The sequence below is a fragment of the Pogona vitticeps genome, chromosome 12 (genome assembly GCF_051106095.1).
Source record: "Pogona vitticeps strain Pit_001003342236 chromosome 12, PviZW2.1, whole genome shotgun sequence".
NCBI classification, from domain to species: Eukaryota; Metazoa; Chordata; class Lepidosauria; order Squamata; family Agamidae; genus Pogona; species Pogona vitticeps.
The window spans coordinates 15,305,948-15,331,102 of record NC_135794.1 but is presented as its reverse complement, the minus strand read 5'-3'; the positions used below and the strand labels follow the sequence as shown (position 1 = coordinate 15,331,102).

Below are 25,155 nucleotides of genomic sequence, written 5' to 3'. Positions count from 1 at the left end.
GGCCAGCGTGTGGGATACGACTAGTCCAGTTGTCCAGTGGTCCAGCAAAGCCTTGGCTAGTGTGCCCAGAGCAAGGGGGGTCTAGTCAGGGAAAATCTGAGGGCACGTAGGTAATCTTCTAGGCTTACCTCACGGGGAGGTAGGCTAGTGGAAGAACGTGCAAACTCAGATTGGGGGGACTAGATTAGGGAGCTCTGAGGCAACCTGTTTTGGCGGGAAAGGGCTGAGGCAAAGCTGCATGAAGTAACAGTGATCTAGCCTGTCTGCTGAGAGGCCTAGCAGAGGGGGTGGATTCTGCCTGGCAACAGTTGCAAGTTGGTGCTGGAGGGACAGCAGCAGTCTATAGAAGGCTGTTTCTGAGGCAAAAGGAAAAAAGTCGTCGTTTTATTTTGAGGCGTGACTTTTGAAGGCAGCCTGTTCTGGGGGGATTATGCCCTTGACTCGAAGCCAAATGGCAGAAATGGGGGAAGTGAGAGAACCACAGGGAGACCAAGGTTCTGAGGAGGAATTTGGCTCAGGGCAGGATGAGAGCACGGGAGAACTGACCTCAGAACTCAGAAGAATGCTCCTAGCCCAACAGCATGAACTGAGGGTGAGGGAAATGGAGGAAAAGGAAAGGGAGAAACAGAGAAAATTTGAAATGGAAAGGGAAGAGAAACAAAGACAATTTGAGTTAGAAAGAATGGCATTTGAAAGGGAAGAGAAACAGAGACAGTTGGAGTTAGAAAGAATGGCGTTTGAAAGGGAAGAGAAACAGAGACAGGTGGAGTTAGAAAAAATGGCGTTTGAGCTGAAGAAGCTGGAGATGATGAGTGGAAATAGGAATAACAATAATAATGAGGGGAACCCAGGGAATGGGGAAGGCAGCCTGTCTAAAACTGACCTGAAGAAATTCCCTGTGTACCACAAGGGAGATTGCCCTGAGGTGTTCTTTTCCCTCGTGGAAAGAGCGTTTGTGGACTTCTCAGTAAGGGAAACTGAGAAGATGACCATTATGCGATCTTTAATCAGTGGCAGCCTGGCAGAAGTCTATGCAGAGATGCCAGTGGAACTGCTGAAGGACTTCGCTGAGTTTAAAAAACTGGTGTTTGCCCGGCATGGGATAAATGCTGAACAGCTGAGGCAAAGATTCAGGTCACTCACAAAAAAACCAGAGCAGACTTTTACCCAAGTGGGGGCCCAACTGGTGAGGTTGCTAGAGAAATGGCTGTCTCAGGAGGGGACAGAGACCTTCCAGCAGCTCAAAGACCTGATAGCGCTGGAACAATTTTATTCAGTCCTGCATGGGGAACTAAAGTTCCATGTGAGGGAGAGGAAACCTAAATCGGTGACAGAAGCGGCAGAGATCGCAGATTTTATTTACCAAATAAGGAAGCCCTTAGGTGCTGAGGGGAAATCTGTGGGTAAGCCCAAAGAAACCTTCAGCAGGTACTCTCAGGGACCAGGGAAAACCAGCAAGGGGGAGGGGCCCATGTTGAAGGGAAGCCCTCAGACATGAAACCACCAAGACCTCAGATTTTGGAGGGAAAACCAAAACCAGATGAGAAAGACTCCAAGTACAGCAGAAAATGTTATTTCTGTCAAGGAAAGGGCCATCTAATCTCAGAGTGTGAGAAATTAAAGCAGCTAAAGGGAAATTTGCCTCATGATTTGAGTGGAACCAAGCCAAAAGCTGTGTTCTGTGTCCAGACAGAGCAAAGCTCCTTGCCACTGAGGGAGCCTGTTGCCATGGCTACTCAATCTGGACCAGTTACATCTGCTGATCAGGCTGGGGAAAATGGTCCTCTTGTGGAGGTCAAGCGCTGCTTACTAGTGAGGACAGATTCGCAATTGTTTGAGACCGCAGGGGTGGACGTAGGAATACTTGACCATCAGTATAGAGGGCTAAGGGATACTTGTTCCCAGGTGACCCTGTGCCATCCAGACATTATTCCTAGGAAGTATATAATCCCAAATGAGAGCCTGAAGGTGGCAGGGATTGAGGGGCAGGTGATCTCACTGCCAGTAGCTGAGGTACCTGTGAGCTTTCAAGGCTGGAGGGGAGTTTGGCGGCTAGCGATTTCATCGACTCTGCCAGCAGCCGTGCTCGTGGGAAATGACCTGGCTGAACATGTGAAACGGGTGCTAGTGATTACACGCTCACAAGCTACCACGGGGACAGTTCAGGGGGGTACTAAAGAGCCCGAGGCTGGAGCAGACGAGGGTAGTCCCGAAGCTGTGGCAGAAACCTTAGCCACGGACAGCAAATTTGGCCAAGAGCAAAAGGCAGACGCCACTCTCCGAAAGTGTTTTGAAAAGGTGACAGACACCCAGCTAACACCTGAAACCCCAGCGAGATTTCGAGAGAAAAAGTGGAATTTTATATAGAGAGACCCTGATGAATATCTCAAAAGGGGGAGATGGGATCAGAAGTCAGCTAGTGGTACCTGAAAAGTATCGCCCCATGATCTTACAAAGGGGGCACTCTGACATGTTTGCTGCGCACTTAGGGGTGAACAAAACACAGCAGAGAATCACACAAAATTTTTACTGGCCTGAAATAGGGAAGCAGATCAAGGAGTTCTGTAAACAATGTGATGTGTGTCAGAGGCAGGGGAATAACCGTGACAGGACCAAAGCGAAGTTGTGCCCTTTGCCTGTGATTGACACCCCGTTCAAATGTATAGGAGTGGATATTGTGGGACCTTTGCCCAAGGCCACAAAGAGGGGGAACCGGTTCATTCTCACCATTGTGGACCATGCCACGAGGTACCCCGAAGCCATTCCCTTGACTAACATCAAAACTAACACAGTGGCAGATGCCTTGGTGGGGTATATGTCCAGGATGGGATTTGCCTCAGAAATAATCACAGATTTGGGCACATCGTTTACATCAAAGCTCATGAAACGGTTATGGCAAATCTGTGGAATTAAACACAAGGAAACCACTGCCTATCACCCCGAAAGTAATGGGTTAACAGAGAAGTTCAATGGGACTCTGATGCGCATGATTAGGGCTTACTTGGCAGAGAATCCAAACGATTGGGACCAGAAGCTGCAATCCCTTTTGTTTGCTTATCGATCAGTGCCCCAAGCCAGTACCGGGTTCAGTCCGTTTGAACTTTTGTTTGGGAGAAAAGTAAGAGGTCCACTTGATTTAATCAAACAAAATTGGGAGCAGATCACCCAGGATGACCCACAAGATGTTGTGACGTACATAGACACTTTAATGAATGACCTGAAGAGAAACCTAGAGCTAGCAGCAGAAAACCTGCAAGCTCAGAAGGTCAGGCAGAAAACCTGGTATGACCAGAAAGCCAGGGAGAGGCACTTTAACCCAGGGGAGGAAGTGCTTTGGCTTAGGCCCTGCAAAGAGAACAAACTGCAGCTCAAATGGGCAGGACCATACAGGGTCATTTCCAAGATGTCAGATCTGAACTACCTTATAGAACAGGAGGAACACCAAGCACGGAGGGTGGTACATGTGAATGCCCTGAAACCCTACTACAGAGGGGAACAGAGGGTTTTATTTGCCATAAAAGCAGCTGAGAGTGAGGAAGCTGAATTACCCTTCTGTGAGGGTAGAGGGGAAGTGAAATACAACCCAGATGAGGTGAAGATCAGTCCTGCACTCACCCAAGACCAGCAGCAAGAACTAAAAGTGCTGCTCACTAAATATCATAAGGTTTTTTCGAATAAGCCGGGGATAGTGAAGGGAGTGATGCATCGGATCCACACAGGGGATGCAACCCCGCAAGCAGTATCCCCATACCGAGTGACGGGACCCTATAGGGACAAGGTGCGGAAGGAGCTGGACGAGATGCTTAGGGAAAACATAATCGTCCCCTCTTCTAGTCCATGGTCCTCTCCGATAGTCCTGGTGGACAAGCCTGATGGGAGCATTAGATTTTGTGTAGATTACCGGAAATTAAACTGCGTAACCACTCCTCATGCCTACCCAATGCCCAGGCTAGACAACCTGATTGAAACCATAGGGGGTTGTCGGTTCATTTCATCGTTGGACCTAGTAAAGGGTTACTGGCAATTAAGGATTGATCCCAGGGATCAAGAAAAGACCGCATTTTGCAGCCCTTTCGGTCTATATGAGTTTAGAGTCCTTAGTTTTGGTCTCAGAAATGCACCAGCCACATTCCAAAGGCTGATGGACCAGACCTTAGCAGGGCTCAGTGACTTTACTGTGGCCTACATTGACGATATAGGGATCTTCAGCAATACCTGGGAAGATCACCTGAAACACCTGGAGATAGTGCTGCAGAGGTTAAGTGCAGCAGGGCTAACAGTAAAGGCAAGCAAGTGTCAGCTGGGTAGCCCAGAAATAAAATACTTGGGTCACATAGTAGGGGGAGGAGTGATCAAACCCCTAGAGGCCAAGATAGAAGCCGTTCGTGATTGGCCCAGACCCAACACCAAGAAAAAAGTCAAATCATTTCTTGGGTTGGTGGGCTACTACAGAAAGTTCATCCCGAGGTTTAGCGAGATGGCGACTCCGCTGACCGATCTGACGCGGAAGAAGACTGATGACCGCATACCGTGGACCAGCGACTGTGAGGAGGCGTTCCAGAGGTTGAAGCAGGCGCTCATCCATTATCCAGTGCTGCGTGCTCCCGACTTCGACCGGGAGTTCATCATCTACACCGATGCGTCTAACAGCGGGGTAGGAGCAGTTCTTTGCCAGGAGGATGAAAATGGTGACCAGCATCCAGTGTCCTACCTGAGTAGGAAACTCCAGAAAGGTGAGAGACATTTGGCAACCGTGGAAAAGGAGTGCCTGGCCATAGTATACGCGATTCAGAAGGCCAAACCTTACATCTGGGGAAGACATTTTGTTCTGTGCACTGACCACTCACCACTGCAGTGGTTAAAGACAATGAAAACCCATAATAGTAAACTTATGAGGTGGGCTTTAAACCTGCAAGATTTTGACTTTGAAGTGAAGGTGGTCAGAGGGTCAATGAACTGTGTTGCTGACGCCTTGTCAAGAAGACCCGACGAGTGAAGACGGCGAAGAAACCATGGACTATGTATATTTTGGTGACCAAAAGTTAAATGTACCTGTTTATTGAACAGGCTTGGTTTGTATTAATAAAGGTAACTTAATGTATTGCAAATATTAATGTTTAAATGCATAAGTGATATGTTTGACCTAGAGTGAGTAAGTATGGGTTATGGGATTGTATGATATTGTATAACTGTTTATGTGTTTTGATCCTGGTTGTTTTTTGGAGAAAAGCACTTTAGCTTTTCCCCCGCAAAACAACTTATAAAGAGGGGAGGTGTCACATACAGCACTGATGGTACCTGTCTGTCATGGGTTTGGAGGGAAAGTTCCATCCTATGGGGAGTGGAAGGCGGGACATCAGGGGGGAGGAGCTGTACTGTATATATATTTGGAGCTTGTGTGGAGAAGAAGAGTTGGAGTCTGTGTGTCAGACTGGGTACTGTTACATACAGCACGGATGTTACCTGTCTGTCATGGGTTTGGAGGGAAAGTTCCATCCTATGGGGAGTGGAAGGCGGGACATCAGGAGGAGGGGCTGTACTGTATAAATATGTGAAGCCTGTGTGGTGAAGTTCAGAAGAGAAGAAGAAGCAGCAGCTGGGAAGAAGAAGCTGGTGTGGGAGTCTGTGTGTCAGACAGGGTACTACTGTGTGTCAGTCAGTACCAACCTGATAGGTTCAGGTGTCTGTATGGTTAGCCAGAACTGATAGGTTCAGGGTCTGTGCTTCAAGTTAAGTGTTCTGTGTGAACCAAACTGTATGCATGTATGAATGAGACTAAGCCACGTTACTATATCTTATTCACCTGATCATTTTATTTTCCCTGTGTGTTGTTTTAAATAAACCTTATTCTTTTATTTGTTGAAAATCCATCCCTGGTCTGTGTGACTTCTTATAGGGAATGGTTGGTGGCAGCTTAGTTAACGTGTGGCATATCCCAGTAGGTCTGGGTTTGTCACAGGTACAACTGTTTGTCAGTTAGTACATACCTGATAGGTTCAGGTTTCTTTCTAGGTAGCCAGAACTGATAGGTTCAGGGTCTGTGCGTTACCTTAAAGTGTTCTGTGGGAACCAAGCTGTTGTATGTGTGTGATTGGGGCTATGCCACGTTCCAGTTTCCTATTTACCTGATTCTTTTATTTACCCTGTTTGTTGTTTCAATAAACCTTGTTCTTTTGTTTATTAAAATCCATTCCTGGTCTGTGTGACTCCTTACAGGGAATGGTTGGTGGCAGCATAACTACAGGGTGGGATACTCCAGTAGGTCTGGGGTTGCCACAGTCACAGAGTTCACCTATTTCCCAGGTCTTTTTAGAAAAGGATTTCACATTTGGGTATATATGTTTCCACAACATTGGCGGCATCTCTTGTATGGTGTTTTTGACTGAATTCTGAAGAAAACAGAATTCAGTCAAAAACGCCCATACAGCCAGCGAATTTCACGGAGGCATTTCATAGTGAGACACAACACCCGGTCCAATCATCCCCATCACATGTGCTTAACTTCAAGTTCAGCAACACAGCTTTTCACACAGCAAAAGTGGCTCTTGTGCGTGAAGGACGTTTGCAAAAGAGCTCTATAATGACATACTTATGTGCTTGTCTTACTGAACATCGATCAATCTGGATTTCATAACCGCAAGAACCTCCACTTAAAGCCAGGTATATTCCCAACAGTTTACCATGTCCCTACAGGAAGACCCAAATCAACCTGCCGTGCTGTTAGAAGTTAATTGCTTTGAAATAATTGAGCAGGTGAGCAGGAAAAGTTCACACAGCGTTTTTTTTACTGCTCTCCTTCTCCATCTGAACAACCCAAATGGACAAAAAAATGGAGGCGAGGGGGGGAGACTTAAAAGGAAGTGTTTGAAGGGGGCGGATGGCAGCGGGCCAGGAGTTCTTTACCGGCTTGGAACAATTCCCCTTAAATGTCATTAAGGCCTTGAAAACTATTTTATTCAACAGTTGCTTTCATTTAAAACCTTGTTAGTTCCCCTTTTATTGTTATGGTAATCAAGGCATAATATATTACTGATTTCTGGTATGAAATCAAAGTGAGGCCTGCAGGCATGGGTAGCAGCATGTCAGCCAGCGTGCAGTAAAAGAAAGGTAAAGCAGCACGCTGAGACAAATATGGCTCACGTTCCTGTTTGTAAATGATAAACCCTCTCTAAAAGTCATTTTAACCTTGACAACTGCTGAACTCTTTAATGAGAATTATGACCTGTCATGGGGAAAAACGACAAACGGCCACAGGTTTGAGAAATACCAGGATCTTGGGTTATTCATCCTTGATAAGTGGGCTGCACCCCCCTCCCCAAGAAGTCACCACGAGCAGATTATTTTTGTGTTTAGGGTTTGGCCATTTCTGATTTTGACAGTGGTGCTGCCAAAGACAGAGCTAAATAAACCTAACTTGCGATCCAGTCTCCTCCCATGCAAGGTTTTAAGCCATATATTCCACTTGACAAAACTTCAAAGAAAGGAAAAAACAAAACAGTGCAAAAATCCACGCAATGCCTCCATACTAGGAAAGGTTAGATTGCTCAGGAATAAACATAGACACAAGTTCTGGGAGCATCCAAGATCCATCTCTTTGCACGTAGCATCAATGACAATAGCAGAACCAGCTTTAGACAACATCATCTTCCCTACAGTATCAAAACTGTATTTCAGGTACAATCTCTAGTTATTTCAACAATCCCCTCCACATAGAGAAGATGTAAGCATGGGAGAAAAGTTCTGAGCATTCAAGATGTACCCCTTTTTTACCCCCCCTCCATTCCTACTCAGAAGGAATACATAAATCCAGTTTATGTGTAATCTACTTATAAGAACAATAGATAGGACTGCTCAAGAATAAGCAGAGGCAGCAAGTTTTAATCATCCGAAATACACCCCCTTTACATGAACATCTTTTTTTTCATTCTTGCTCAGGTGTAATGGGTGAGAAATGATGGAAGCTGCAGGTCAAAAAATCGTTCTCCATCTTTGATTTTTAAAAACCTAAAATTACTTTTGGAGGCCACACTACTTAGAGTTGGTGGAGACTCGTTTTCATGACAATTGATTGACTGATTGATTGACTGATTGATTGATTGGATTTTTACCCCACCCCTCTAGACCATGTCTACTTGGGGCAGCTTACATAGATAAAACAGAACAATATAAAATATATAAAATTATAAAATTTCAATTACAATTTCCCCAATGGCAATACAAGTAGAAATGAATGATACTGTTACTTTCTATTTCTTTCAAATTGTTGTCTTCCTTATTCTTGGAGAAATTCCCCCTCATACAAAGAGCTGTTGTATCCTATTTCCCCTAATATACAGTATACGTTTTCTGTTGCACTTTCTTCCCTTGTGTGCATTTTTTTACTTAAAAATCTGCACCAGAAAATGCAAAGAATTGCAAACACCAACAATAGTTTCATTTCAGAACATCTATTAGTTCGGGAAGAGTAAAATGCTGCATTGGGCATCAGAATGCAGTTCAACGCCTTTCTCTCAAACCCCTAAATCAACCTTCAGGTTTGAGCTGGTAGTATGTTTTCAGCAGCACTAGTCAGACACGTGTGGTAGATCACAATCAAAACAGGACACAAATGCCTTTCCCTGTTGCTTCTTCAAACTGTCTGGGACACTGATATCTATTGCCTTGAATCTGGAAATCCTCGTTAGCTCTCAGAGTTGCTAGGTATCCATCCTGTATAATGGGCCTTTCCCCCTCCCCTGGCAATTCATTTGTCTAACTATTTTAAAAGCCAGCTAGGGTTATCATCACCAGCAGCAAATTAATTTAACTTAATTATTGCTTTTCCTCAAAGTCCCACTTTGCCTCGCAAGGCAAGGAGACAACCCTGGGCTCCTGAATAGAGACATCAAGAACACTAGTTAAGTTCTTGGCTATTCTCTACAGATGGACAATCTCTACTCAAAGAGATGGCTCCGCAGGGATTTTTCAAGCCCCCTGAGACTCTTAGGTTGCAGGTAAGCCAAGCCAAGAAGCACCTCTCCCCCACTCATTAATTTCTGTATAATTTGGACCATCTGTACACAACATTAGTGTCCTTTCACTTTTAAAGGCAAAGCATACACAGAGCAAGCACAAAAGGCCTGGTTGATTGTTTTTAAAAGAGGCGAGCGTCCCCTCTAGTGCTCCTCACCCTTCAAAGCCCACACAGGTTTTGTTAGTTGAGTTTTAATGGTTTGATGACTTTTTTCCATTAAAGCTTTATCTGCATAATTTTGATTAATTTGCACACCCAAAATGTTCTCAATCTCTTCTCAAAAGCACCATGAACTGTTTTACCCGCTTAAAGGCCACAGAGAATAATTTTGCAATTTCTCATCCTCAAATGTGCAGCCAACGCAAACAAAGACTGACATGCCAGAAGAATGAAATCTGTCACAGGTTCAACCAGGTTGCTAAAGTGTGTATGGCCCAAGCATGGATCTTCAAAGTTAGCATGCACTGGATAAAGAAGATTTCTTCTTCTTCTTCTTCTATAGAACTTTTGTTTACTAGCTTCTCTGGCTGGTGGCGCTGTGGGCTAAACCGCAGAAGCCTTTGTGTGCTGCAGGGTCAGAAGACCAGCAGTCGTAAGATCAAATCCACGGGACGGAGTGAGCTCCCGTTGCTTTGTCCCAGCTCCTCGCCAACCTAGCAGTTCGAAAGCATGCAAATGCGAGTAGATAAATAGGCACCACCTCGGTGGGAAGGTAAACTGTGTTCCGTGTATAGCTGCGCTGGCCACGTGACAACGGAAACTGTCTTTGGACAAACGCTTGCTCTACGGCTTGGAAACGGGGATGAGCACCGCCCTCTAGAGTCGGACACGACTGACTAAATGTCGGCGGGGGGGGGGTGATCCCAAGTTCTAGCATTGGGAGAAGAGAACAGCCTTTTCTAACCACTTCAGGCCAGTAACAAAATTAGCAACCGGTGTCATGTCCTAACTAAGATACTTTATTAAGCGCCAAACACTTTAGCGTTCGATCATGGATAAAGATTACAGATCTGTAGCTTTGGACTACAACTTCCAGATGCTTTGTGGGAAATTCTTGGCGCTGTAATCCCAAAATGCAAATCTGCACACCTCTAATCATAAAGGGGCTCAGGTTTATTCTGATCATTCTGCAAGCCCCTTTCAGCATCTTATCCATCCAGATCTCTGATACTCTTCTGAGATAGTGGAGAGGTGCAGGGTTGAGGAAGGAAACAAGAGGATTCAAAGTTCAGCGGAACTATGGATTTATATACAGACATGACTGTAACTACCAAATTTACTGCAAGCTATTCCTTGGTCGTTGCCAACAGTGAACTTGCCCTTTTCATTTCAGTTGCACTGTGGTAAACTAGGCACTTAAGAACAGAAGTGCTTTGTACTTGTTAGGCGTCAGATCCAATACTTGGGATGCCTGAGGAATTACCGTATCTTTCCATGTATAAGACGCCCCCATGTATAAGACGCCACCACTTTTCTAATCCAAAATTAAGAAATCTAAGTGGGGCTTAGCAAGTGCAGGGGGAAAGGGATCAAAGCACTGCAGGATCGCTTTGATCCCTGCTTCCCCCTCCACTTGTTTTTGTTCTCTCCTCAGCTTACTTCCGTGTATAACACGAACCTCAATTTTTAGTCTAAAGATTTTAGACAAAAGTATAGTCTTATACGTGGAAAAATACGGTAGAAGGATCCAGGGATGTTGGCAAGTCTTTGGTCTCAAGTCCCAATTAAAAGTAAGCTTTTCCCCCCGGAAAAAGGGAGGAGTGGGTGGGATCTGAGTCCCAAGTAGAGTCCAAATCATTGGGAAAGACCCTAAATTGAGTCCCTGTCAAGTCACCAGTGCAACTTAAGTCCGACTTCCATCCCTGGAAAGACCTGATCTACACCTGGTAAGCACATATGCATATCAGAAAGAAGCTAGAAAAGTCACCTGGGTATTATGATTAATTTTTTTTTTTTACTTCAGTTCCCAGAATTCTTCCGATAGCATGGCCACTCTGCGAGCTGTAATGCATGGATTGTAATCTATGCTGGCTAAGAAATTTTGGGAATTGTAGTCAAAAAAAGTAGCCTATTTGAAACTCTGAACCTGAACGCAGTTGCCCTGTGGATGTTGCACTTTTCCAAATGTAGTAATGCTGTATCAAATGCATCAACATGCAAATAAAAATACATAGTTTAAAATAAAATATGATCAGAAGTTTATGTGTCTGAGAGGGAGGGAGAGAATAAACGTGTATGTTAAAACGTGAATCCCTGTCATGACTCTTAGCGTAGCTGCAAAACTGTTTTCTTGAGGCTCCCTCTTCATACTCAAATTGTTCTTTATTATATTTTGCACATTCCACCAGATATTATGCACAAACATAAATATTATAACTTGCATTTTATCATGGGATAAAATATGCTTAGAACTGTATGTTTTGTGAGGACTCCATATTTTTCCATCTAAAAATTGCTTATTTTGTGTTGCAAGAAACACTTGTGTTCTAGTTAAAGACATGTTTTGAAAGTGATTTTTTAAAAAAAAATTGCTTCAAAATCAGATTAACACAGAAATTGGACAAAATGGATTTATGAATAGGCATGCACCAGAAACTGACTGATTTGTCCATTCCTGCTAATATGTATGTTTAAATGAATGGACTGCTTGTGTGAATGATTCACTGTCAGAACTTGGAAAGCTCTCTCTCTTTTTTTGGGGTGGTGGTGGTGGTTTACTAGTCCCATAATTCATCAACCAGTAGAGGCAGCAGTTCCTTGTCTAGCAACTAACAGAAGGAAAACAAAAGACAGAGGACCAAGATATAAACAGTAATATTCCATTCTTCCAGTTACACATATTGCTTGGTTTCTCTTTTCTGCATGTATCTAGAAGATGTTCACAGCTTAAGGAATATCCACCAAGAAGTCACAAGCTCAAAAAAGTCCTATGATTAACCTCCCAGTTCAGATTTTGCAGACTCAAGGGTATGGCTTCTTTTATAGTCAAATTATCTCGTCTTAGGTCTTCTCCTCTCGCAAACTCTTCCTGGCATTATTGTCTTTTCCACTAAGTCTTACCTGCTCATGATATGTCCAAAGTACGATAACTTCAGTTTAGTCACTTTAGCTCCTAGTGACACTTCAGGCTTGATTTGATCTTGGACACGCTTATTTGTGGTTTTGGCCATCCATGGCATTCATGAAACTCTCCCCCAGACCACATTTCAAAGAAAGAAGCTTTCCTGTCAGCTTTCTTTATTATCCAGCTTTCACATCTGCAGGAAAGTGTGAAGGCAAGAGGAGAAGGGAACGACAGAGGACGAGACGGTTGGACAGTGTCACTGAAGCAACCAACATGAATTTGACCCAACTCCGGGAGGCAGCGGAAGACAGGAGGGCCTGGCGTGTTCTGGTCCATGGCCTTGTTCTTCAGCAACTCCTTATCCTAACTCATAACGATCTTTGTTCCTCTCTTCTATAGCTTCCCTGCCAGGCCTCAGCCTTCTACTGATTCCATGAGTGCAGTCTCCATTTTGATCAATGACTGAACTAAGATATAGGAAATCTCCAACACTTGTGATTTCTTTGTTGTCAACATCAAAGTTATGTCATTCTTCTGTGGTGATTATTTTATCTTCATAATGCTTCCCACTTTCTTTTGTAGCCTTCAAATGTGATCAATTCCCTCCTGGAACCTTCATACAAATTTAATTTCTTCTGCTCCAACAGGAGCTTCCTGGCACTGTGGTTACACTGTTGTCCTGCAGCCAAATTCTGCTCCACCACCTGTGCTCCACCACCAGCCCTCCAACCTTCCAAGGTCAGCAAAAGGAGTACTCAGCTCGTTGGGGAGGGGAGAACACTGTGTAGCCTGCATCATTAACCTTTAAGCCAGCCCTTAGAGGGCTTTTAAAATAGTTAGACAATATAAATCCTAAATACTTGTGCTCCATCTTACCTTACTCTTCAGCCACACTTTTTTTCCTGAGTTTGTTATTTTCAGAGAAAATACTTCAGAATTATCTGACTGAAACTGCCCTATCCCAGTCCACTTTAGTTCACTCAGAACAAGTACTGAAATGTTCAAATGTTCCATCTCTTGTTTTACAGTTTTGAGCTTCCCTTCATTCATAATTTTTACATTTTGTGTTCCAATTATTTGCCTTGTACAATACCAGAATTTCCTTTTGGACCTGTATGCCTCAGCAACTACATGTCATTTTAGCTTTAATTCAATTGCTTCATTAACCACAGAAGTAGATGTACTGTACATATATTCTTTCCTCTTCCCCAGTAGCCGAGTGCCTTCACATCTGGCAGTCTCATCTTCCAGCACTATCTCTTGTCTCTGAAAGATCCTCCAACACATTCTACTACTATAATTGCTTGCTAGCTGCTCTGTAAAAATGTCTCTCTCCCTGCATCGCCTCTGGAACTCTCTGTTTTCTTCTGCTAATGTGACTGTTAATTCCAAACAAGAAGATGAATCCTACCCAGGTTAGACTTGGAACAAAGAGTGCCTTCCTCGTGGTATTGGTCTTAGATTCCCTATTACTGTATACTCAAACAACGTCAACACATTAAGGTGTACATCCACGGTGGGGAATTCCTTATTTTGGCTTCATTACAATAGTGACTAGGGTTCTTTTGACTAGGGCTTCAGAGAAAGTTTTCTTAAAGAGTGGTTTTAAAGAAAATTAGAGCAGTAGCATCCTAGAGGTATTTTGTAAGACACATGCAGAATTTAAGACACCAGGTAAGCAAAAGAAAACGGGTGCTACAACTTGGCTCTGACCAAAGGAGGAAACTGCACAGGTAACCAACCAAACCAAGGAAACAAACTTCACCACAGAACAAGCCAGAGCAGCATCGATGATACAGTCGTGCCCCACTTAACGATTACCCCGCATTACGACGAATCCGCTTCACAACAATGTTTTTGCAATTGCAATTGTGATCACAAAACAATGTTTTAAATAGGGTTGTGTTTTTTTGGGTTTTTTTGTTTGTTTTGTTTTGTTTTGTTTTGCTTTGCGAAGATTGGTTTCCTGCTTCGGGAAGCAATTCTTCGCATTACGACGATCAAAACAGCTGATTGTCGGGTTTTCAGAATGGCCACCGGGTGCTTAAAATGGATCCCCGCTGTGCTTAGGGACAGATTCCTCGCTATACAGGTACCGAAAATGGCCACCGTATGGAGGATCTTCACTAGATGGTGTGTTTTTAGCCCATCGGAATGCATTGAACGGTTTTCAATGTGTTTCAATGGGTTTTTAAATTTCACTTTACAATGTTTTCGCTCTACAGCAATTGTGCTGGAATGAATTAACGTCGTTAAGCGAGGCACCACTGTACTGTTAAATGTGTGCAGATTTGTGTTTTTTAGACTACAACACCCAGAATCCACCAAGACAACATAGCTGCTTGAGGAATTCTGGATGCTGTAGTCTGAAACATACAAATCTGTGCCCCTCTACTTCCACTGATTGCTATCAGTGCTTTTTTACTGGCCTGAGCAAGACAGAGACTCTGCCCTTGCTGGATATGAATCACTGTCCCCTTGTGACCTTTGTTATTCTTCCTCACCAGTGACATTCAGGAACCAGGTATCAGAGGTACACCTGAAATCCTTTTTCAACAAGTTAAATGGCTGCTATGCCGCTATCAACCCCGCAGTCTGCATCGTTCAAGGAAACTAGCCTCTCACAAGAGTTGCTCAATGCAGAAAGCCCAGATGACAGACAAAACAGAAATCTCTTCCCCAGCGATAATGGCTGAGTTTAGGATCACGTCCTAAAAGCTCAGCAGGCTTTGCCAGGAGAGCTGAACCACCTGGGGAGTACAAAGATGTACAAAGCTCTGAGGTTAACCAATGTAGTAATGATATTTAATAAAAAGAGTACACTGAGATTTCAAGGCTAATCCTGGGGTACCGTTTGTAAAGACTACCGGGGAATAGTTAATTTAGGAATTGGCTAACGTTCTTCTCCCCAAAGCCTGCAAAACTCTCATAAATGAAAATATGCTGGATCATTGCCCAGTGAGGAAATAAAAGTTATGAATAATGCTTCTAACTCTACCATTGTCAGCACTTCAATATTTCCAATTACTTTTAAAAGCTAAAATATTTAATGTAGGAAGCACCCTTTAAAAAAAAAACAGGTTCCTAAATTAGTGCCCTTTCACATTTGTCTGAAGCCATTCACAGGTGCCCAGTGAGGCTCAGTTTTTTCAGTCTAAAGGCCACACCAATGTCACCAATGGGAAGACGCTTAGAGGCACTGAGGGTATAAGAGTAAGAAGGGCACAGAGCGTGCTGCCATCATGAAAATCTGCTCCCATGACTTATAAAGTGGAATAAAATTGGGTGGAAGTATTTCTATCCAGAGGCCAAGGGCTTGGAAAAGTTACTTTTTTGGTACTACAACAACAAAATTGAACTTGCTAGCAGTTGGACTGGTAATAACACCACATCAGATTTGCAAAAAACTGCAATACTAGGAATGACATACATATTACAATGATATTTAACTAATACTTAGGTTTTTGGTCAAAAGTTGTAAGGTAAAGGTTCCCCTTGACATTTAGTCCAGTCGTGTCTGACTCTAGGGTGTGGTGCTCATCCCCATCTCCAACATAGAGCCAACGTTTGTCCGTAGACAGTTTCCGTGGTCACATGGCCAGCATGACTAGACACAGAACGCCATTACCTTCCCACCATGGTGGTACCTATTTATCTACTTGCATTTTTACATGCTTTCAAACTGCTAGGTTGGCAGAAGCTGGGACAAGCGACGGGAGCTCACTCCGTCACGTGGATTCGATCTTACGACTGCTTGGTCTTCTGACCTTGCAGCACAGAGGCGTCTGCGGTTTAACCCACAGTGCCACCACGTCCCAATTTAAAAGTTGCATCTGTTATATAATACCAATCTATACTTTATGATATTGTCTGGTCTTGACTGTTTCATATTTTTGCATATTTGTATTAATAATATTTTCAGCCTTTGCAGCAGCTGGAATACTATTATTTACTCCAGAGATGGAAAAACAGACTACAACAGCCAGAATTCCCCAACCACTGGCCATCCTGGCTGGGGGATTCTGGGAATCATAGTCTACTATGGACCCAATCAATTTCTGATTCACATCAATGGGAATACTTGTGACATGGAGTTCTCTGCCTGTCTGTCTGTCTCTTTTCTTTCTTGCTCCTTCTCTCTCCATGTAACTTGCTCATTATAACATATAAAATTTCACATAACCATTTTAACTGGGCAAAAGAGGGCTGGGGCAGGAAAAAAGAAGATGATAAAAAGGGTAATTCAGAATAACATGACTTCTGGGTGATATTTCATCATCATTTTTACCAAGGGCTTTTAAAAGCTTTTCTATTAATAGCTGCCCACTATTTCATCTAGACTTCCTCACCCTTATCAGCCAGTCTGTCTTTTGAGGAAAAAGATCTCCTGTCTTAAGAAAAGGAGATTTAACATATTTAAGAGCCCCATACAACAGGACTCTTTGGGAAAGGACATGGCCTGGATTGATCTGGTTTGCCTTCCATTCACTTCAACTTGCCTTCCAGCAGGATCTTGGTCCACCTAGCCCTGTATGACGGACGGACGGACGGACAGACTTATAAGCGGCTTTCTAAGGTCCCATGTACCCTTCCTCCCTATTCCTCGATGGAGATGTACAAGATGAACCTTCAACAACCAACACGTACAAAGCATGTGCTCTGCTCTAAGCCACGGCCTCTCCTTAGCACCGGAATAATCCTAATTCTCTCTCTCCCTGCTACAGATATTAGATATTATATCCCAGTCTTCTCCAACCCAGATGTTGGGAAGGCTACCCTAATGCAGTCCATCCCAGTGGAACTATTCTTCATCCTCTAGGGAAACACAGCACCCATCCCATTCCAGGCATTGGCACACACCCACTCCTCACATTCCAGGAAGGGCCAACTTCACCTTCCCAGAGGCTAAGACACACAGCGCTCTTAGTGAGTGTCACAGGCTGACAGTGTGAGTCTTGGAACCTTCCCAGGAGGATGGGATACCAAGATACTGTACAGCCTGTACAAAAGCCAGGACTCTGGCACAGCGGAGGAGCGTGGCCTAGACCTGGGAGTTGCTGAACCCAGGCCCAAGCCAGGAACACTTGAGTCCTTTTGCACCCATGGCCCCACAGAGACTACCACTCATTGCATGAGAGGCTGCATCTTGCCCTCCAGCTTCTTCCCAGAGCAGATAATACGTATTTTTAAGGGCAGGAACTGAAAGTGGGGGTGGAACGGTTGGTTCCATTCCAGCAGATTTCCTCATTAAGAGCCTTGAAGGGGCCAACCTGGCTGGCGGGGGGTGAAGGGCTCAGAGGAGCTCCAAGCTTCGCTGGAGCAAGCTGCCTCCCTGGAGTTAAAGCAGGACTCTGTTGTTCCAACAAGCCCCCAGCCATCATGGCCAGCACCTTTTCCAAGCTCTGATTCTCCACCTGGGCCTTATCTGTTACCTGACTGACAAGCATCCTCCATGTCCTTCCTGTTCATGGCCATGACATGCCTGACAGGCGCCCTCTCTCTTTCGTCTTGTTTGCAGCGTCCCTCCCTCCTGTGCTATCAATGTTGAAGCCCTCTGCATAGTGCTTACCCTCTCCTTCGGAGTCATCTTCCTTTTTAGCACCTGCACCTCTCCATGCCCCTTAAGTCACCCTAAAGTCTGGGACCTGTCGTCCAAGAACACAGGTCTGCACACACCCCAGCTCACATCCCTCGCAGGTGCAGAGGGAGCTACTTTATCACAGAAGACTTTCAGACTCCACCTTTTCCCCTGTGGGTTTCCAGCAAGCAGCAATCCAGAAGGTCTCCGGAGGTGATCTCCAATCAGCTTCACTTCTGCGCACTCACTGAAGGCTGCATAAGCTTCCTCCCTGTTGCTTCTTTTGTTCTGGCATGCAGTCAACACATTCGTCAACACTGATCTTCATAGGCACTCCCTCAGTTATTCCTGTTCAAAGGAGCCCTGCCAACAGCTCTTGAAGCCTCTTCTAGACGTTACTGCCTCTTCTCAGGATTAATATATCCCATGTGTGGGCAAAGTATAGCCCCCCAGACCGCCAACCCCAGCATTCCTCCCCATAGCTATGCGGCCAAGGATAATGGGAATTGCAATTCAACAATATTTTAAGAGACACACTTTCTGCTCCCTGTTTGTGGTCTCTGCTTTCCACTTTTGCAACCTCTTCTCTCTCCACTAATGCCCACAGTTATTTGCAACCACCCCATTAATCTTATAACAGAGATGACTCTTGCTCTTATTAAACAACAAGATGCTTTTATAACCCTTTGGACTCAACAAAATGACCCAAGATGAACCAAGGATGGCCACATCCAGGAAGGACACAGCAGCCAGAACTAGGATTGGAGACAACGGCCCAGTGATTCCATTTGTCTCATCTTTTGCACGCTTGTCAACGTTTCCAATCAATACTAGAAATAAGAGGTAGACTGTCCACTCAGGAAATTAACTGCAGTATCTTTTCTTGATAAGTCCTGTACTCACTCCTTCCTTCTAGCTGCCTTAACAAGCTCAGTGCTTTTCTGTCAGTAACAGATATACCATCTTATGTTGTATTACTCTCTGATGTTTAATTTGGAGGCAATGTTAGACTTTTTGTTCTAGTATAAGCTCATTGAGCCAGCTAGTGCACTAATTGACTAATTAACAGGAAATCAGACAAATTAGGCTTCTGTGACAGGAAGAATTTTTAATCTGAATTTTGAGGTTTTCTTTCCAGGAGGAAATATATAGGGCAACCAATGGCTAGTTGGACAATATTACATAAAATCAGGAATGATAGAAAACATGGGAAGAAAACCTTCTAAATAGCAATGGAGTACTTAAACAGGACGAATTTTCTGCCACGAACTCCCTCCACCTTGATGCCAATCCTGGTAGAAGACACCATCACAGGTTACTTACAAAGGAAACAATGTGAGCACAGAATAATGCACAGAATTACATAGAAGGGGACAGAAGTTTAGTATGGCCTAGTTTTAATACTGGCAGAAATATTAGCCAATAAGTGTACGTAACAGTTTCACAAACACACTCGATTCACCACCACCACTACTTTTTTGGGGGGAAAACTATGTTTCCCCCATAAAGGAAGCTGCAAGGATTCAGTAGTCAGAAAATCCCTTAATCTCCCAGCTGAAAACTCCATGCCATAGAGCAACATGCAGCTATTAGTGCAGTTTTGCCATTAAAAAAAAACTTGACCGAACATAAAACCATTTGAAGATAATAAAAAAGAACAATAACAGACCCATTGCTTCATTTGGACAATCGTTATCTTAAAACTGATTCATAACATCTCATAATCAGGAGATTTATTATAGACACTTCTACCTAGGTTCTTTCTGAAGACAACATCCAGGCGAATTGCATCTAACATCATAACTATGCTAATTCAATGTTATGGAGCATGGATGCTCTTTTACTCTTATTTTGTTCTCGTTGTTTTTACTCACCACTGGAACAGTCTGGACCTCCCCATCCTGGTTCACAATGACATGTATCAGGAGAAACACATCTTCCATGGACACATTCTTCTGTGCAGAGAGCTGGCAATAGAAAAATATATGTGTGTGTCCCATTACAACATGAATATCAGATGGTATACGTATGCAGATTACTTGTGTACTCTATCACTAATAACAATTTGAAGTGGTCTGCATTTTTAGGAGTTAGTTTTATAACGAGTCACAATATTTTATGAACATTCCACAATATGTAAGGAAAATGCAACACAATAAAATATATAGCCCAGAAATATAAATTGTTTCCATAAAATGTCATACCTTCTGAACTATCAGAGAGTACAGATGTGAGGTGGATTTTGACCTGTGTTGGCTTCATTAAACACTCCAGGGTACTAAAGAAGACTTAAATTGGGCCTAGCTAAAGTCACTCAGCAATATTCACACAGAGAGTTTAGCATTTCCTCCTCAAATATCCTGAATTAGCACGGACAGAAGGAGACTGGCTTGCATTCAATTCCATTTCAAATTAGTTTCAGTTTAACGTGTCATCTGAACCCGAAACCATAGTTAATCTTAGCTAAGCTTAATGGGGGAAAAGTCAGCCTCATAAATTATGGTTAAGAGTAACTAGTCCTTCCAGGTGTGGATTAAATGGCAAACTACTGCTAATCTAGAAAAGTCTTGCTTCCAAACTCTTCCAAAGCTTCCTAAATACAGTTTGGCATGAAATGTAAATCATCACACCAGCTGGACTGAGATAGCAGGAAGAGGCCAAGCTGTGCAGGACACAGCGGAGGTCCTGTGGGGCACAGGATCAAGGTCTGAACACAGGGCCAAACTAAAGAAAGCGTCATGCATACAATTACTAATTGCAAGAGTGGCTTTCTAAAGGTAAATGGCCAATACAATTTGCTGTTGTGTCACCAGAGCATCTCACCCATTTGGGATAGGGGGAAACTAACTTACTCCACCCCACAAACACACAGAACCAAACCAGATGAGAGACATACTCTCCATATCAGGGGATACGCAGATGCTTCTATTAGGAATGACCTCGTGTCTTGTTTGGTATCTCTAAATACTGTAGCAAAGTAGGCCATTGCAAAAGAGCCAAGTTTGCAAAAGAGTTAAGAAATGCATTCCTTTTCCTTCTTCCCCCTTCTTAGAGAAGAAAACAGCAAATTAAATCCATCTGTCTGCCTGCCTGCCTACTTACCTGCCTGCCTACCTACCTTTTCATCCAAATAGCTGGATTACATAGCTAGATTTTACAGCTCAGCATCAGATAGCACTTTACACCCACATGCTCTGCAGTCACAACCCTAGTGAGCATTTTATACAGTACTTTTCCTGACTCTTCAAAAGGTTTCGTATATATTATCTCCATAATCCTTCAGAGCTATTATTTCATGGAAATCGAAATCTTGCAGATCTAACAAGAGCATAAACACATTTGGACAGAGCTGGACTTGAACCAGAAATAGGAGAAATTGGAATTCAGAATTCTGAAAAAAAACACATGGCTTTGTTTAGTGACCTTGGGCAAATTGCCATTGCTCAGTCTCAATTCTTCTCTCTGTAAAAAGGAAAATATCCAGGGCTCGCTTTGCAGAATTCTGAGAGTTAGAGGAGTTAAGCTGCTTTGCAAATCTGAAAGACTGATTGAGTAAATTAGATGTTACCTCACCCAGGTATGGACAAAATCAATCAAGACTCCTATGGCACCTTAAAGATTCCTACATTTATTACTGGATGAGCCTTTAATGGGCAAATTAAGAAGCCACACGATTTGTTAGATTTTACTGCAACAGGCTAGCAATGAACATTAATAACTGCATACTGTCAAATCAATTCTGACTTCTGCCAACTCCTTCTAGGGTTTCTGGGTATACTCAGAAGTAGTTTACCATTTTGTTCTTCTGGGGGTACTTTGGGACGGTTCAGCTTCCCTCAGGCTTTACAATCAGGGACATTGTGGTGGCGCTGTGGGCTAAACTGCAGAAGCCTGTGCTGCAGGGTCAGAAGACCAAGCAGTCGTAAGATCGAATCCACGCGACGGAGTGAGCGCCCGTCGCCTGTCCCAGCTCCCGCCGACCTAGCGGTTCGAAAGCATGCAAATGCAAGTAGATAAATAGGGACCACCTCGGTGGGAAGGTAGCAGCGTTCTGTGTCTAAGTCGCACTGGCCATGTGACCATGGAAGATTGTCTTCGGACAAAAACGCTGGCTCTGTGGCTTGGAAACGGGGATGAGCACCGCCCCCTAGAGTCGGACACGACTGGACAAAAAATTGTCAAGGGGAACCTTTACCTTTACCTTTACCAGGCTTCACAAGGCTGGCTCTTTTCCCAAGTGACAAAGTGGGGAACTGAACTGCCAACCTCTGGCGCTGCAAGCCACTTTCCTAACTCACTGAGCTAAGTGGGGCCTGGAAACTAATATGCAGACAATTTACTTTAGGTTACCATCTGGAAATGGAATGGCTGCTTGCACGAGTTTCTAGATCTGTCCCATGAAGTATAGGGGGGGGGAGTGAGGAGAAAGCACTTGTCCTGCTGTAATCTTTAGCATTTAATTAATTTTTCATTCTATTAACATTCCACATAATAGGATACAGTGGTCCCCAAGGCACTCTTCTTAATGTACTTTTGCAAACGATCTCTCCAGTTAATGGAACCATAAAAATTATTTGCATCAAAAGGTCAGGCAAAAATAAAGACGAGCCTCTGCTCTCGAGCATTGCCCTGCTCTGCACTGCATCACCATGGGTCCCCGGAGTAAGGAAAACTCTTGCACGTGTGCAAGCGAAGGTAGTGTCTCATTGCCCACATAACTCTCGTGGCTCTTCAGGCAACTGGAGTGCCACCTTTTGTGCATCTGCAATCCCCAGCCCGTTTCCACCTCTCCTCCCCTAACCTCATGGACCATTTCTCTTGAACAATCCAGCATCTCATTGATTAGTTTATTATTAGCATTCTTGGCATGAGTAGCAGTTCAGTATGGAGTTGGTTTCAGCGTGGTAATAAAATGACCTACATCAAAGTCCTGCCAAAAATGCCAACTTGGTAGCAGATGCGTTTAGCATGAGATATTGGGCCACATTCAAGGTCACTCTGTAACCAATCTTCAGCACAGAATTTTAAAAGAAAAGGGAAATGCAGAAGAGTCAACAGAGGGAGCTCGGTAACGGTTTCACATGATGCTTATCACTTCTTCTCATTTATAATAGCTGCCACCCATTCCAAAACTGCTGATATTATCATGCGGCTGAGAAACATGCTTTAATCCAACCCCATACCTCTATTTCCAGTCCGTTCCCCAAACCCAGTATCTATTTTCAGTTTCAAAGATTATTAGAATGAGAAAGACTACCGAGAAATCAAAGTTTTCTGCCACATGTAGGAGACTAAGCAGGGAGTTAAGCCACATTGCCGCTGCTGTTGTTGTTCGTTATTTAAGGTGAAAATAATCAACAGGTCACTAAATGCTGAAGATCAGGGAAAACATCCTAACTCTTAGAGCAGTATGAAAGTGGAACCAGTTACCTCAGGAGTTGGTGAGTGCTCCAACACTGGAGGCATTCAAGAAAAACTTAGCTAATCACCTGGCAGAAATGCTTGATGGTCTTATAAGCCCCTTTGAACTTCACTTTTCTAATATTCTATTGCTACAGTATTTTACAGAATTTAAAGTACTGCATACATTCAATCTCCTGGTTCCTACCATGGGTCACAGTAGCCATAGAAATGGCTGGAAATGGATGGAAAAAGTAAACAAGAAAAAATAAAGCATGAGAACCTCAATTGGAGAGGGGAATTTGGGGATGCCATAAGTCAAAAAGGGGGGCTCCAGAGGCCTTTTGGGGGGCAAAAATAGCATCCCCCCATTTGGAGGGGGTACTTTGAGTTCCATATAAATGCAGCTGGGGCCACATATGGACTACAAGCTGTGCTTTGCTCACCCCTGCTTTAAGATAATACTATGTATTGTGTGGCACCTCTTCCATTAGAACAAGTAGGCAGGCTACCCTAGCCATCTCACACCTGCCAGTCTGCTTAACAGAAGTAGGGGGTCTCTGTGTACACGCAAAAGACCGCCCGTCCATGAAAACAGACAGGATGCTTGTACAGCACTCACCACACTTTCCTCTATCTGGTGTACACTGCCATCAGTTGAAAACCACCCTGAATCCTTCCATTCTGACAAAGCTCTCTGTCATCAAACTGCTTTCTAACAAAACTACACTACAAAACCAAACCAAACTTTCTCTCTCATACACACACTCCTTACATACATATTCAAAGAACAGTATCTCTACAGCCAGACAACATGCCAGACAACCGGAACATAGTTCCATTCATCTACATTCTATCTGCCTCTTCAGACTCTCCTGGCAAACATCTAATTTGCTTGCTGCTGACAGTCAAAACCCAGTCACTCATCATCTATACCAATACCCATGTACAAAATATATGCAATATATATACAGCCTCTTTGTGCAGGTGCATGTGTACAAATACACAGTGTTGCCCTTCCCCATGTCCACCACTGGTTGCTGGGCCTTCTATTGCACCTTCCTTCTAGGATACCATCCACCCCTGTTTAACCTTTGTATATTTCTGTATCTAGATGTAACTTAACAACTCTGTAAGGAAATACAGCATTATTGTCCCCTGTGACAGGGTCACCCCCGGCCAGCCATTGGCCACCACCTCAGGCATCTGAGGGTCTCAAACCAAGCTACCACGAGTTGACACTGGTGCAGAGCAGTGTCAACTAGTCTGGGAGTGAGAGGAGGCTATAGCAGATGGTACAGTTACCTGGGAAAGGAGGAAGAGGAAGAGGCCATCTACCCACTGGGGACTATAAAAGAGGCCTTGGTGGGGACCAATGAAGAAGGTCTGGAGAGGATAAGGGACACCTGCACCTTTTGGGGGAGGTGGTGGAAACCCTAGAGATGGAGGAAGAAGTTGGCTTGGGGAGGCACCTGTGAGGTGTGTCAAGGGAGCTTGGAGCGATGAGGAGGCAAATACTGGGAGGGTCCCAGGACAGTTCTGGATGGCTCGGAAAGACGATAGTCAGCCAGGAGTATCAGACCTACTCCCTTGCCTCATGCCCCAACATCATGACCCCCTCTGCCATCAACTACTTAAGTTTACAAATATAGAAAGCTCTGTACATAACCAGGTCAAGATCATTAAGTGGTGCCCCGCATAGCAATGTTAATCCATTCCGGATTAATCGTCACTATCGGAAACATCGCTAAACGGAACTAAAAACCCCATGTGTGTGTGTTTAGTCGTTTAGTCATGTCCGACTCTTCGTGACCCCATGGACCAGAGCACGCCAGGCCCTCCTGTCTTCTACTGCCTCCCGGAGTTGTGTCAGGTTCATGTTGGTTGCTTCGCAGACACTGTCCAGCCATCTCATCCTCGGTCGTCCCCTTCTCCTCTTGCCATCACACTTTCCCAACATCAGGGTCTTTTCCAGGGAGTCTTTTCTTCTCATTAGATGGCCAAAGTACTGGAGCCTCAGCTTCAGGATCTGTGCTTCCAGTGAGCACTCAGGGTTGATTTCCTTTAGAACTGATAGGTTTGTTCTCCTTGCAGTCCAGG

At 44.0% G+C, this 25,155-nt stretch overlaps 1 protein-coding gene across 11 annotated transcripts in view; it reads right to left on the bottom strand.

The window, feature by feature from the left end:
- MEGF11 (multiple EGF like domains 11) overlaps positions 1-25,155 on the bottom strand; it is a 474,775-nt gene that overhangs the window by 296,365 nt on the left and 153,255 nt on the right. For all 11 annotated transcript variants that reach the window (XR_013538901.1, XR_013538902.1, XR_013538903.1 and 8 more), the window contains exon 6: positions 19,530-19,622. Coding sequence is in view for 8 of the 11 variants with exons in the window: in XM_078380886.1 (XP_078237012.1) it covers positions 19,530-19,622 (93 nt within the window). In the remaining 3 variants the exon portion in view is untranslated. The remainder of the gene's footprint in view (positions 1-19,529; positions 19,623-25,155) is intronic.